Source organism: Drosophila erecta, unplaced genomic scaffold, assembly GCF_003286155.1.
Source record: "Drosophila erecta strain 14021-0224.00,06,07 unplaced genomic scaffold, DereRS2 tig00000092-arrow-pilon, whole genome shotgun sequence".
In the NCBI taxonomy this organism is placed as follows: Eukaryota; Metazoa; Arthropoda; class Insecta; order Diptera; family Drosophilidae; genus Drosophila; species Drosophila erecta.
The window spans coordinates 11,493,169-11,504,135 of record NW_020825207.1 but is presented as its reverse complement, the minus strand read 5'-3'; the positions used below and the strand labels follow the sequence as shown (position 1 = coordinate 11,504,135).

Below are 10,967 nucleotides of genomic sequence, written 5' to 3'. Positions count from 1 at the left end.
AGCACCGTAAAGAAAACTCACCACGCTGTTATCGACTCGCTAATTTGAGCAAAGTTTTGTCAATTAAATGTTCTATTGCAAGATGTGCGGTGGATGTGTTGATTAAGTCATGTGAAAGCAATTTTTTTTTTTTGTTTACAAGCTTTATAGCCTAGTTGTTGTTGGTGGCTGTTTTTCAGCGCCTAACCAGCTGATGACCACAAAAACTTCAAAGGTCACCTTGAGCTTAATAGAATCAAAAGCAATTGCTTAAGAATTTTGGCTGGTAAAGTAAAGTTCAATATCGCAGCCGCATCATAGCCCAAAAAGTACGAAAAACCATTTAAAAATCCAGTGATAAAATAAAAATAATCAAATAATTTGCATACCCATGAAAATAAACAATTTTCGCCGAGCGTGAATGTGAATGAAAGTGGGCAGATAAGTTCTAGAGCAGATAAAAAAACACCACAGATTACTCACTCACATGAAGCACTTTTGTTGTGTTCTAAAATCGGGACTCCTAAAAAACGATCTATAAATAAACACTCATAGGCCATCTACCGGCAGCCAAGTGCAATTCATTGACCCACATATTCGAGGGTGTGTATGTGTGTGCGTGCGTGTGTGTTTGTCTGTGAACTTGGTGTGTGCAAAATTATTTTTATTCCCGACCTGCCAGTGAAATTTCAATGTTGATAAGGTTCGCTAATCGTGAGGATCCATATTCTCACGTAGGCGCCACATGTCAATAGTAATGCATCTGAGCATAAGAGGACTTAGTGCCTTATTACCCCCTTCCCAACGCGATAAAGAAGTAAATAACCCCCGCTAGCCGACGCCCCTGTGTGCAAATGTGAGAGCGATTATCGCGATTGAAAAGTACATACAAAAGTATTCGTTTAATGCTCCATTTGAGATTGCGGCGTCTGAAAATTCCTGGCATTTCGTAGACCGTAGATTTTGCAGCAGTTGCAGTCATGCTGAGCGAGGGAATCCACTGGCTCTGGAGAAGCCTGCTCCAGATCCTGATGCGCTATCAGCTCTTCCAATGGCTCTACGGCCTAACAGCGGCTGTTGATAACGAACCGCTACCGATACAAATCAAAAGCGACGAGGAAGCGTTAGGGGAAAAGAAGAAGAAGCTGGCGAATCTGGAGAATGCCATCTCGCCCGGAAAATCGGAATCAGTCGCGATTAGAACCGTTCCAAGTGCAAATGCAAATGCTAATGCAATGGGCAATGCAGGCAGTGCTGAGATCGTATCAAATCAAATCATCCGCCGCCGTGAGGTATTATCATCGCCCAGTGATCGGAGTCCCAGTGTTGTGTCCATATTCCATAACTATATGTTCCAGTGTTCCGTATGCGTGTGTGTGTATGTGTGAGTGTGCCGGCAATGAATATAAAACATGCCCTCCATCCGGCAATGCTTCAGTCAATTCCGATCCGGGTTACTAGGAGCTGACACCCAGCGGACAATCCTCGAAAATTCTACTCGGACTGTGGTGGTGTTTTAACAAGATGCCTTTGGCTGTGCGTTTCCCGATCGCAAAATACCTGAAAAGAAACTTCTGTAGCTCGAACCACAGGAAAGAACAAAATTCAAGTGGATATCCCCTTGGTGAACAAATTACTACAAATTATACTTCAAAGCCAATCCAATCTACCGATGTCTTTGGCTCACAATTGCAAAACGAAAGCTCTATATAAGATCTTGCTCGATTAGTTAATGCATAGCCGATCCTTACTTAACAATATTTCTTTGTCGTGCAATCCTAAAAATAGAACTGATTGCACATACATATATACATACGTATGTGTAATTTTAATCCTAATCTCTATTGGCGCTAGTGGTTCGACCTTAAGAGACATAAAGTTATAGACATTCGACTATACATTCCATGCAAAAAACCCATGTTCATGTGTAACAACTAGTAGTGACGATTGTGTAATGCTCTCATGGCTATCCTCTCGGATTTTCTTAGATGAGCACCATGGGCAAGGAGACGGAGTCGCACAGCATACCCATCAGCGAGGGTCAGGATGCGGAGCATATTCTGTACCGTCTCAAGCGGGGTTCCAAGCTGAGTGTTCACCCGGATGCCTCGCTGCTGGGCAGGAAGATCGTTTTGTACACCAACTATCCCGCTGAGGGACAGAAGTTTGTGCGAACGGAGTATCGGGTTCTGGGATGGCAGCTCAGCAATGGCAAGCAGATTACTTCTGTAATGCATCCGGAGGCCCATGTGGTGGATACTGACATTCGTAGTCAGGTGGAGTTGAACATGTCCGGCACCTACCACTTTTACTTCCGGTATCTGGAAAGGTTTGATAAAACTATACTTTTCCGTATTGATTTTGCTTTTGCATTAATATCTCAACATTTTCAGACCCGACACTGGCTGCTCCGGAGCAGATGGAGCCCTGTACGTGCAAGTGGAGCCGACGCTGCATGTTGGTCCGCCAGGCGCACAGAAGACCATTCCCCTGGACTCGGTGCGCTGCCAAACGGTGCTGGCCAAGCTCCTGGGGCCACTGGACACTTGGGAGCCTAAGCTGCGCGTGGCGAAGGAGGCCGGCTACAATGTGATCCACTTCACTCCTATCCAGGAGCTGGGTGTCTCCCGATCCTGCTATTCGCTGCGCGACCAACTCAAGGTCAACTCCCATTTTGCACCCCAAAAGGGAGGTAAGATCAGTTTTGAGGATGTGGAAAAGGTCATCAAGAAGTGCCGCCAGGAGTGGGGAGTAAGACAGTAAATTCTAGCATAAACAGAACTATTTTACAACTCTTCCCTATCAGGTGGCCTCCATCTGTGACATAGTGCTCAATCACACCGCCAACGAGTCCGATTGGCTACTACAGCACCCGGATGCCACCTACTCATGCGCCACTTGTCCCTACCTTCGCCCCGCCTTTCTGCTGGACGCCACATTCGCCCAGTGCGGAGCGGACATAGCCGAGGGCAGTCTGGAGCACGTAGGCGTACCTGCGGTCATCGAGCAGGAGTGCCATTTGGAAGCGTTAAAGTACCAGTTGCACACCTCCTACATGTCCAAGGTCAATATACACGAGCTGTATCAGTGCGATGTGATGAAGTACGTGAACGAGTTCATGACCCAAGTGCGAACTCGCGAGCCACCAAAGAATGTGGCTAACGAGTATCGATTCCAGGAAATCAAACTGATACAGGACCCGCAATATCGACGCTTGGCCAGCACCATTAATTTTGAGCTGGCGCTGGAAATCTTTAATGCTTTCCATGGCGACTGCTTCGATGAGGAGTCACGCTTCCGCAAGTGCGCCGAAACCCTCCGCCGACATCTCGATGCCCTCAATGATCGCGTGCGCTGCGAGGTTCAGGGATACATCAACTATGCCATAGACAATGTCTTAGCCGGAGTTCGCTACGAAAGAGTACAGGGCGATGGACCCAGAGTAAAAGAGATCTCCGAGAAGCACGCGGTCTTTATGGTCTACTTTACGCATACAGGCACACAGGGAAAATCGCTCACTGAGATCGAGGCAGACATGTACACCAAGGCTGGAGAGTTCTTCATGGCCCACAATGGTTGGGTTATGGGCTACAGCGATCCTCTGAGGGACTTCGCTGAGGAGCAACCGGGACGCGCCAATGTCTACCTCAAGCGCGAGCTCATCTCGTGGGGCGACAGTGTGAAGTTGCGCTTCGGCAGGCGACCGGAGGACAGTCCTTACCTGTGGAAACACATGACCGAGTACGTTCAGACCACAGCGCGCATCTTCGACGGTGTGCGTTTGGACAACTGCCACTCTACGCCATTGCACGTAGCCGAGTACCTTCTGGATGCAGCACGGAAGATTAACCCAGAGCTGTATGTGGTGGCGGAACTGTTCACCAATTCCGATTACACCGACAATGTGTTTGTGAACCGATTGGGTATCACCTCTTTGATCCGAGAAGCTCTTTCCGCTTGGGACTCCCACGAGCAAGGCCGCTTAGTCTATCGGTATGGAGGAGTGCCGGTGGGTGGTTTCCATGCGAACTCATCGCGCCACGAGGCCACCAGTGTGGCACATGCCCTCTTCCTGGATCTCACCCACGATAACCCGTCTCCGGTGGAGAAGCGTTCCGTATACGATCTGCTACCATCGGCAGGACTAGTCTCCATGGCCTGCTGTGCCACAGGAAGTAACCGTGGGTACGACGAACTGGTTCCCCATCATGTAAGATTTTATTTGTTTATGATTGATTATTGAATGTAACTGAGTCTTTTCCCCCAGATCCATGTCGTAGACGAAGAACGCACCTACCAAGAATGGGGCAAGGGAGTTGACTCGAAATCGGGAATTATGGGCGCAAAAAGAGCACTGAATTTGCTGCATGGACAGCTAGCAGAGGAGGGATTTAGCCAAGTGTACGTAGACCAGATGGATCCCAATGTAGTTGCAGTTACTCGTCATTCGCCGACCACTCATCAGTCAGTTATTCTGGTGGCCCACACTGCCTTTGGCTATCCCTCTCCTAATGCCGGGCCCACCGGTATCCGGCCGTTGCGTTTTGAGGGCGTCCTGGACGAGATCATCCTGGAGGCCAGTTTGACCATGCAGAGTGACAAGCCATTCGATCGACCTGCTCCGTTCGATAAGGATCCGAATGTAATCAACGGCTTTACTCAGTTCCAGTTGAGTCTGCAGGAGCACATTCCTCTGGCTAAGTCGACGGTTTTCCAGACCCAGGCTTATTTGGATGGCAACAACACGGAGCTACACTTTGTCAACTTACGGCCCGGCACTGTGGTGGCTATCAGGGTATCCATGCATCCTGGTCCTCGCACCAGTTTCGATAAGCTCCAGAAGATCTCGAATGCCCTGCGTATTGGTTCAGGCGAGGAGTATTCACAGCTGCAGGCAATCGTCTCCAAGTTCGATCTGGTGGCACTTAGTGGTGCCCTCTTCAGCTGCGATGATGAGGAGAGGGATCTGGGCAAAGGTGGCACTGCCTACGACATTCCCAACTTTGGAAAGATCGTTTACTGCGGACTGCAAGGTTTTATTTCCCTGCTGACGGAGATTTCACCCAAAAATGACTTGGGTCATCCGTTTTGTAACAATCTGCGCGATGGAAACTGGATGATGGGTAAGTTTTTTAATATGAAGATTTGAATAAATAACTATTCAATATAATTCCTTCCAGATTACATAGCTGATCGTCTCACTAGTTACGAAGACTTGAAGCCACTCTCCGCCTGGTTTAAAGCAACCTTTGAGCCACTAAAGAATATTCCACGCTACCTCATACCCTGCTACTTTGATGCCATCGTCAGTGGGGTTTACAATGTGCTCATCAACCAGGTCAACGAACTAATGCCAGAGTATGTCCATTACCAGATTGCATTCGTGGACTCCTCATTTAGTCTTTACTTCCCATAGCTTCATTAAGAATGGCCACAGTTTCCCGCAGTCCCTGGCCTTGTCCACGTTGCAGTTCCTTTCCGTTTGCAGGTCGGCCAATTTGCCGGGATTCAGTCCTGCTCTAAATCCACCTAAGCCGCCAATGCAATGTGTGACTCTTTCTGCTGGTCTGCCGCATTTCTCAACGGGTGAGCTTATATATTTCATTGAAAAATGGAAAAGGAAGGGTTGAGCTACTCGAATATATGTACTTGCATTTATGTATTTTTATTCATAGGTTACATGCGGTGCTGGGGCCGTGATACCTTCATCGCTCTACGTGGCTCCATGTTCCTAACCGGCCGTTACAACGAAGCCCGTTTCATTATTCTTGGATTTGGACAGACCCTTCGACACGGACTCATTCCGAATCTTTTGGACAGCGGCAGCAAGCCGAGATTTAACTGCCGCGATGCCATCTGGTGGTGGATGTACTGCATCAAGCAATATGTGGAGGATGCGCCCAAGGGTGCCGAAATTCTGAAGGACAAGGTGTCCCGCATCTTCCCGTACGACGATGCGGATGCCCATGCCCCAGGAGCCTTCGACCAGCTACTCTTCGACGTGATGCAGGAAGCACTGCAGGTGCATTTTCAGGGGTTGCAGTATAGGGAGCGCAATGCAGGCTATGAGATCGATGCGCACATGGTGGACCAGGGCTTTAACAATCAGATCGGAGTTCACCCGGAGACAGGCTTTGTGTTTGGAGGCAATAACTTCAACTGCGGTACTTGGATGGACAAAATGGGATCTTCGCAAAAGGCCGGAAACAAGGGACGACCAAGTACGCCGCGTGATGGATCCGCCGTGGAGCTCGTTGGCCTGCAGTATGCCGTACTCCGGTTTATGCAAAGCCTAGCCGAAAAGGAGGTTATCCCGTACACCGGCGTGGAACGAAAGGGACCATCGGGCGAGGTGACCAAGTGGAGCTACAAGGAGTGGGCGGATCGCATCCAGAACAACTTTGACAAGTATTTCTTTGTGTCCGAGTCAGAAACTTGCTCGGTGGCCAACAAGAAGCTTATCTACAAGGACAGCTACGGAGCCACCCAGAGTTGGACGGACTACCAGCTGCGATGCAACTTCCCCATCACCTTGACCGTGGCCCCCGACCTGTGCAATCCTCAGAATGCCTGGCGTGCACTGGAGCGCGCCAAAAAGTTTCTTCTAGGACCGCTGGGCATGAAAACGCTGGATCCCGAGGACTGGAACTATAGGGCAAACTATGACAACTCTAATGACTCCACGGATTGCACTGTGGCCCATGGAGCTAACTACCACCAGGGACCGGAGTGGGTATGGCCCATCGGTTTTTACCTGCGGGCTCGCCTGATCTTCGCCAAAAAGTGTGGCCATCTGGACGAGACCATTGCCGAAACTTGGGCCATACTGCGAGCCCATCTCCGAGAGCTGCAGACATCCCATTGGCGCGGGTTGCCCGAGTTGACCAACGATAATGGCTCCTACTGCGGTGACTCCTGTCGCACGCAGGCTTGGAGTGTTGCTGCCATTTTGGAGGTCCTATACGATCTGCACTCCTTGGGAGCAGATGTGGCCTAAACCACCGTAAATACTCATATTCAAACCTGTTAGTTGCTACCAAAATCTGTTATTAGTGTTACATTTGATAATTGTACGGATACAAAATGGAATGAGATTTGATGCCTGAGGTCCCTTGAAATTTTGCTATTTCTATTCTATTAAAGTTGCAATTGTTTTTAAGCGTTGTTTTTAGTCTAAGAGAAGTAGCTATCACGGCACACACGCATGCAGGAGCACTGGGGAGGATCGATGGAGCCAAAGTTTTTTCGAGGCATATCCCGTCCCGTATATTTGGGAATGGTTGCAGCCTCGGGAAGCCGGGCTGTTTTCAATGGTAAGACCACTTCCGGGGAAATAGGCTTTAGAGGAGGCATAGGCTTTCCATGCTTTGGTTTCGATTTATCATCCTCTATTTTCAGCTAAAAAATAAATTAACCTATGCGATATAAACATTCGTACAACTACTCACTTTGCCACACTTTCTCAAGGCTAAAATGGCTGCTTCGCATGTTAGATCGTAAGCTTTCTGCAACACAACTTGTTGGATAACATCAAGGACCAGAGACATTTTGATGGGATTACAAAAAACCAGGGCTATTGCTTAACATATAATTTTGCCAGCGACTACACGAGAAATTTGACACAATACTCCCAAGTCATATGAACTGTATATAATTTGTATATATTTCTAGTCTCCGCTTTCTTATAAACTAAATAAATACGTGTAAAGATTATATACATAAAGCTTTGCATAGTTGTAGACAATCCACATTACGTCTGCAGCGGAGTTTTGGTTCCATTTGGACTCGCTTGGTAGGATTCGTTTTCAGTAACTATCTCGACGTCATCATCTTTGATGGATTTGAGATCGCGGCCAATACTTTCCATGTTCAAGCTCAAGGCAGCTGCAGCCACATTATTATTTACTTCATCCAGCTTGGGCTGGCGTAGGCAGTTCTCGTCATTAGAGGCTTCACGTTTAACCCTTGCCGGTGGCTGCTCTGTCGCATCCCCCGGACTTCGCAGGTTGAGCAGCTCCCGCCGGATGGCTTCTACATTGTCTTCAAGGTTGGGTTTCTTAATCTCCGAGTCATTTAAAGCTTTTGGCTGAGTAGCATTCACCATTAGGGCCAGTGGAATGGGCAATCGTTTGATCAGCACTTCTTTATCTATACTCGAATTCCTAAGTAACTCTCCGGTTTTATAGGAGAGTGGTTCAAAAACGCCGGCATGGGCCTCTTTCTCATCGCGCAAATGAGTATTTTCCGTGAGTATGTCCATTAATGATGCCTGCCGCTTTCTCTCCTGGTTTTCCTCAGCATCTGGCTGCGACTCCTTGAGCACAATTTCAGCCTTCTTCGGTTCCTCGGCAGATTTAGCAACTGCATCCAAAGGCTCATCTTTCTGTAACTCCAAAGGTTGCTGGTTAAGTGAATTTTTTTTTGCCAACTCTTCATTTAGCTCGCCAACGGTTTTTGCCAATAATTGTTTGGTCTCTTTTAATTCCTTTTGGGTTTTCAGTAGTTCATCTGCATTAGCATTAGCCTTACTTTCCTTTTGCTCCTCGGCAGCCACTTCCTCCTCCTTCTTGATGGCCGCTCCATCAATTGTATTGCTTGCTGATAACAGACTTGATCCTATTTTTGAATCATCAGGTAACGATGCAACAACAGCATGTGGATTCTCCTTGGGCTTTTCCACGGTAAGGTTGACATCGAGTGGTTTGTCCTCTGGTGGGTTTACTTCTACTGCTTCTACTGGTAGTTTTTTAGGATCCGTTTCAGAGTTTTTACTATCTATGGGCACTACGTGGACTTCATCGATGGGCAGTGGTGGCAACGGTGGGTTGTCGGAGGAAGCGGTTTGCACTACCTTTGGCATATCAACAATTTTATCCTCTAGGGTTTCCTTTATTTTTTCTGGAAATTTGACATCCAGTTTCTTTAACAATAGGTTTTTCTCGCTTTCTATAGAATCTTTGGCCAAATGTTTTGGTAGCTCGCCGACGGCAGCGGGCACTTGAACATCGGGATATGGGGGGGTGCCCATGGCAACCATATCAAACTCCGGGCCCGAGTTCTTTTCATCAATTGCACTTAGGTTTGCATATGTTCCTAGGATCATCAAGAGAAATCCACTTACAAATACAAACTGGGCAAGTCGGCGTTCCATTGATTCCTTTTTTATGATCTTTCGAAAACTGGATGCAGGAAACATTATGCAAATGGCTACGCCAATAGTGGAGCCTACCAATCCAATTATCAGCTCCACGGAGGGAATAACCAAAGCCACACATAACGAAAAGATAACGATGAAGATAGTGATGAATCGAAAACGTTGTTCAGGTATGTAACTACTGCTTTCCGTGTGACCCTATACAAAATAGATTTTTAGTGTCTACTCCTCCTGATAAAACATACAAAAATACCTTTCTGTACAGCAGCGAATAGAGACTGGCTCTGCAGGGAAAGATTACCAATGGGAAACTAAATGCAATCGACAGCACAAACCCAATTTTAATGATATCGCTACCAAAGGAGGTCGATAAATTCACCAGAATGTTGCCTATAAATACAAAGTCAAATATGTATGTAAATCAGAAAACTCCTCAAGGTTGTTGGCTTACCCGAAAAGGTGTGCGTACAAAACGCCACATATCCGAAAAAACCAACAGATATGTAAACAAAAGTACAGATCCAAGTGGCGTTTCGGACGATGCCGTTCAGCTTGTCGAGACTCTGGTTGTTTATACTCTCAAAGACTTCAAACAGTTGCCTATATATGGATCAGACATTTTAACAAATTTTCGGAACACAGAAAGCTGGGTGTACAAACATTTGGCAGGAGAGAGCCATGCTGAAGATGGGAAGGCATTGGAGCACGCCCGCAGGTTCCCAGTAGAGCACCTTTTCCGTCCAGTCGTTAGCCGTAATGTGGGGCTGGGCCTCCAGCACGATCTTGAGAATTAAGCAGACATAGAAACCTATGGATGCCGTGCAAACGGCGGACAGACTGTCTACATTACGGAGCATGCCAAGGGGCACTATGCACACCACAGTGACCACGACCATGACCTGGTAGATTGAATTAGTTAGTTTCTGTTCTTTTGGTTAGAATGCCAGTTACTCACCAAACTCCGCAGATGCAAGTGATCCGCCACGTCTAGGGCAAAAATCTTGGCTATTATCTGTGGACCCAGATCGCCCACGACCACAAAATACGTGATGCACGTTCCAATCAGGTACCCAATGATGCACAGCTCCGCCAGCAGCTTGCCAGAGGTACCGAAAGCATGGAGACCGAGCATCTCGAAGCTCCTCCTACGTGTCAGTAGCGAGGTTTTAATAAGATAGTGACAGCAAACCCGTGTGATTCCATTGCTTAGCACAAGAAGAACGATGGATAGCAGGATGCCGCACTTTTGGAAGCAGAACGGCATGGCCAGGATGCCGACTCCTATGATGCTGTTGGCCAGCGTCATAACATGAGCGGAGTGGGCCAACATCTTGCCGGGAATTCACCGAACTTTCTCTTGTACTTGGAGTCTCGAAAATTGCGATTTGTATTCACGTGGGTGTTTTGCCGCGTGTGCAAAATCTTGGAAAGATGTGTCGTACTGATATCAAACTTTCTTCCTCAGCTTGATACGCCGTACACAGCAGCAGTACGGCGCAAAATACTTCTTACTCCAAATTGTAGCGCTATCGACGATCGCACTTGTGTAAGCAAAATTGTAAACAAAATAATCCGGCGGCGACGACGACGGCGGCGGCGGTGGAAAAGACGTTGGCGCTTACATTGAGTGGGCGGTTGTGGTTCAGCAAACATTTGTTCCAATTACGTGTACGTACACTGCGCTGACAGAGTGCTTGCGCATTTTTACGGCCGCAAGAAAGTTTTAAAGCGAATTGTTTGTGTCGTCACCATTCCGTCACCAATGTTTTACAGTGTGGCCGGCTTGCGGTAGTTGGATTAGGTCAACTACAGGAGCGGCTTCAAAGGGGATCTG

The 10,967-nt window shown here is 47.6% G+C and overlaps 3 protein-coding genes across 5 annotated transcripts; 1 reads left to right on the top strand and 2 right to left on the bottom strand.

The window, feature by feature from the left end:
- Positions 1 to 26: 26 nt before the first annotated feature.
- Positions 27 to 7,138, top strand: LOC6547862 (glycogen debranching enzyme). 3 transcript variants are annotated; one of them, XM_015156754.2, is made up of 8 exons: positions 27 to 265; positions 1,968 to 2,308; positions 2,373 to 2,730; positions 2,786 to 4,189; positions 4,247 to 5,102; positions 5,160 to 5,337; positions 5,396 to 5,565; positions 5,655 to 7,138. In XM_015156754.2, the coding sequence occupies exons 2-8, from the start codon at positions 1,968 to 1,970 to the stop codon at positions 6,974 to 6,976; spliced, it is 4,629 nt and encodes a 1,542-aa protein (XP_015012240.2). In that variant the 5' UTR covers positions 27 to 265; the 3' UTR covers positions 6,977 to 7,138. The 3 variants fall into 3 exon arrangements, with proteins under 3 accessions (XP_015012240.2, XP_015012239.2, XP_001975045.2); XM_015156753.2 differs by having other exon boundaries at positions 27 to 308; XM_001975009.3 differs by lacking the exon at positions 27 to 265 and adding an exon at positions 316 to 1,271.
- LOC26526246 lies at positions 7,006 to 7,568 on the bottom strand. Its single transcript, XM_015157278.2, has 2 exons — positions 7,428 to 7,568; positions 7,006 to 7,377 (listed from the first exon to the last, which is right to left on the bottom strand). The coding sequence occupies exons 1-2, from the start codon at positions 7,524 to 7,526 to the stop codon at positions 7,153 to 7,155; spliced, it is 324 nt and encodes a 107-aa protein (XP_015012764.1). The 5' UTR covers positions 7,527 to 7,568; the 3' UTR covers positions 7,006 to 7,152.
- A 40-nt stretch (positions 7,569 to 7,608) lies between these two features.
- On the bottom strand, positions 7,609 to 10,966 carry LOC6547843 (putative sodium-coupled neutral amino acid transporter 10). Its single transcript, XM_001975010.3, has 5 exons — positions 10,089 to 10,966; positions 9,794 to 10,032; positions 9,585 to 9,733; positions 9,387 to 9,523; positions 7,609 to 9,331 (listed from the first exon to the last, which is right to left on the bottom strand). The coding sequence occupies exons 1-5, from the start codon at positions 10,461 to 10,463 to the stop codon at positions 7,730 to 7,732; spliced, it is 2,502 nt and encodes an 833-aa protein (XP_001975046.1). The 5' UTR covers positions 10,464 to 10,966; the 3' UTR covers positions 7,609 to 7,729.
- Between the last annotated feature and the right edge of the window lies 1 nt (position 10,967).

What these genes read in the sequence shown, in the direction of transcription:
- LOC6547862 (XM_001975009.3), top strand. Translation starts at nt 960, where the DNA reads ATGCTGAGCGAGGGAATCCACTGGCTCTGGAGAAGCCTGCTCCAGATC. An exon ending in CGATGGAAACTGGATGATGG is followed by an intron (nt 5,103 to 5,159) that starts GTAAGTTTTTTA and finishes AATTCCTTCCAG; the next exon opens with ATTACATAGCTGATCGTCTC. An exon ending in GTCAACGAACTAATGCCAGA is followed by an intron (nt 5,338 to 5,395) that starts GTATGTCCATTA and finishes TACTTCCCATAG; the next exon opens with CTTCATTAAGAATGGCCACA.
- LOC26526246 (XM_015157278.2), bottom strand. Translation starts at nt 7,526, where the DNA reads ATGTCTCTGGTCCTTGATGTTATCCAACAAGTTGTGTTGCAGAAAGCT. An exon ending in CCTTGAGAAAGTGTGGCAAA is followed by an intron (nt 7,378 to 7,427) that starts GTGAGTAGTTGT and finishes TTTATTTTTTAG; the next exon opens with CTGAAAATAGAGGATGATAA.
- LOC6547843 (XM_001975010.3), bottom strand. Translation starts at nt 10,463, where the DNA reads ATGTTGGCCCACTCCGCTCATGTTATGACGCTGGCCAACAGCATCATA. An exon ending in ATGGCTCTCTCCTGCCAAAT is followed by an intron (nt 9,734 to 9,793) that starts GTTTGTACACCC and finishes ATCCATATATAG; the next exon opens with GCAACTGTTTGAAGTCTTTG. An exon ending in TTGTACGCACACCTTTTCGG is followed by an intron (nt 9,524 to 9,584) that starts GTAAGCCAACAA and finishes TTGTATTTATAG; the next exon opens with GCAACATTCTGGTGAATTTA.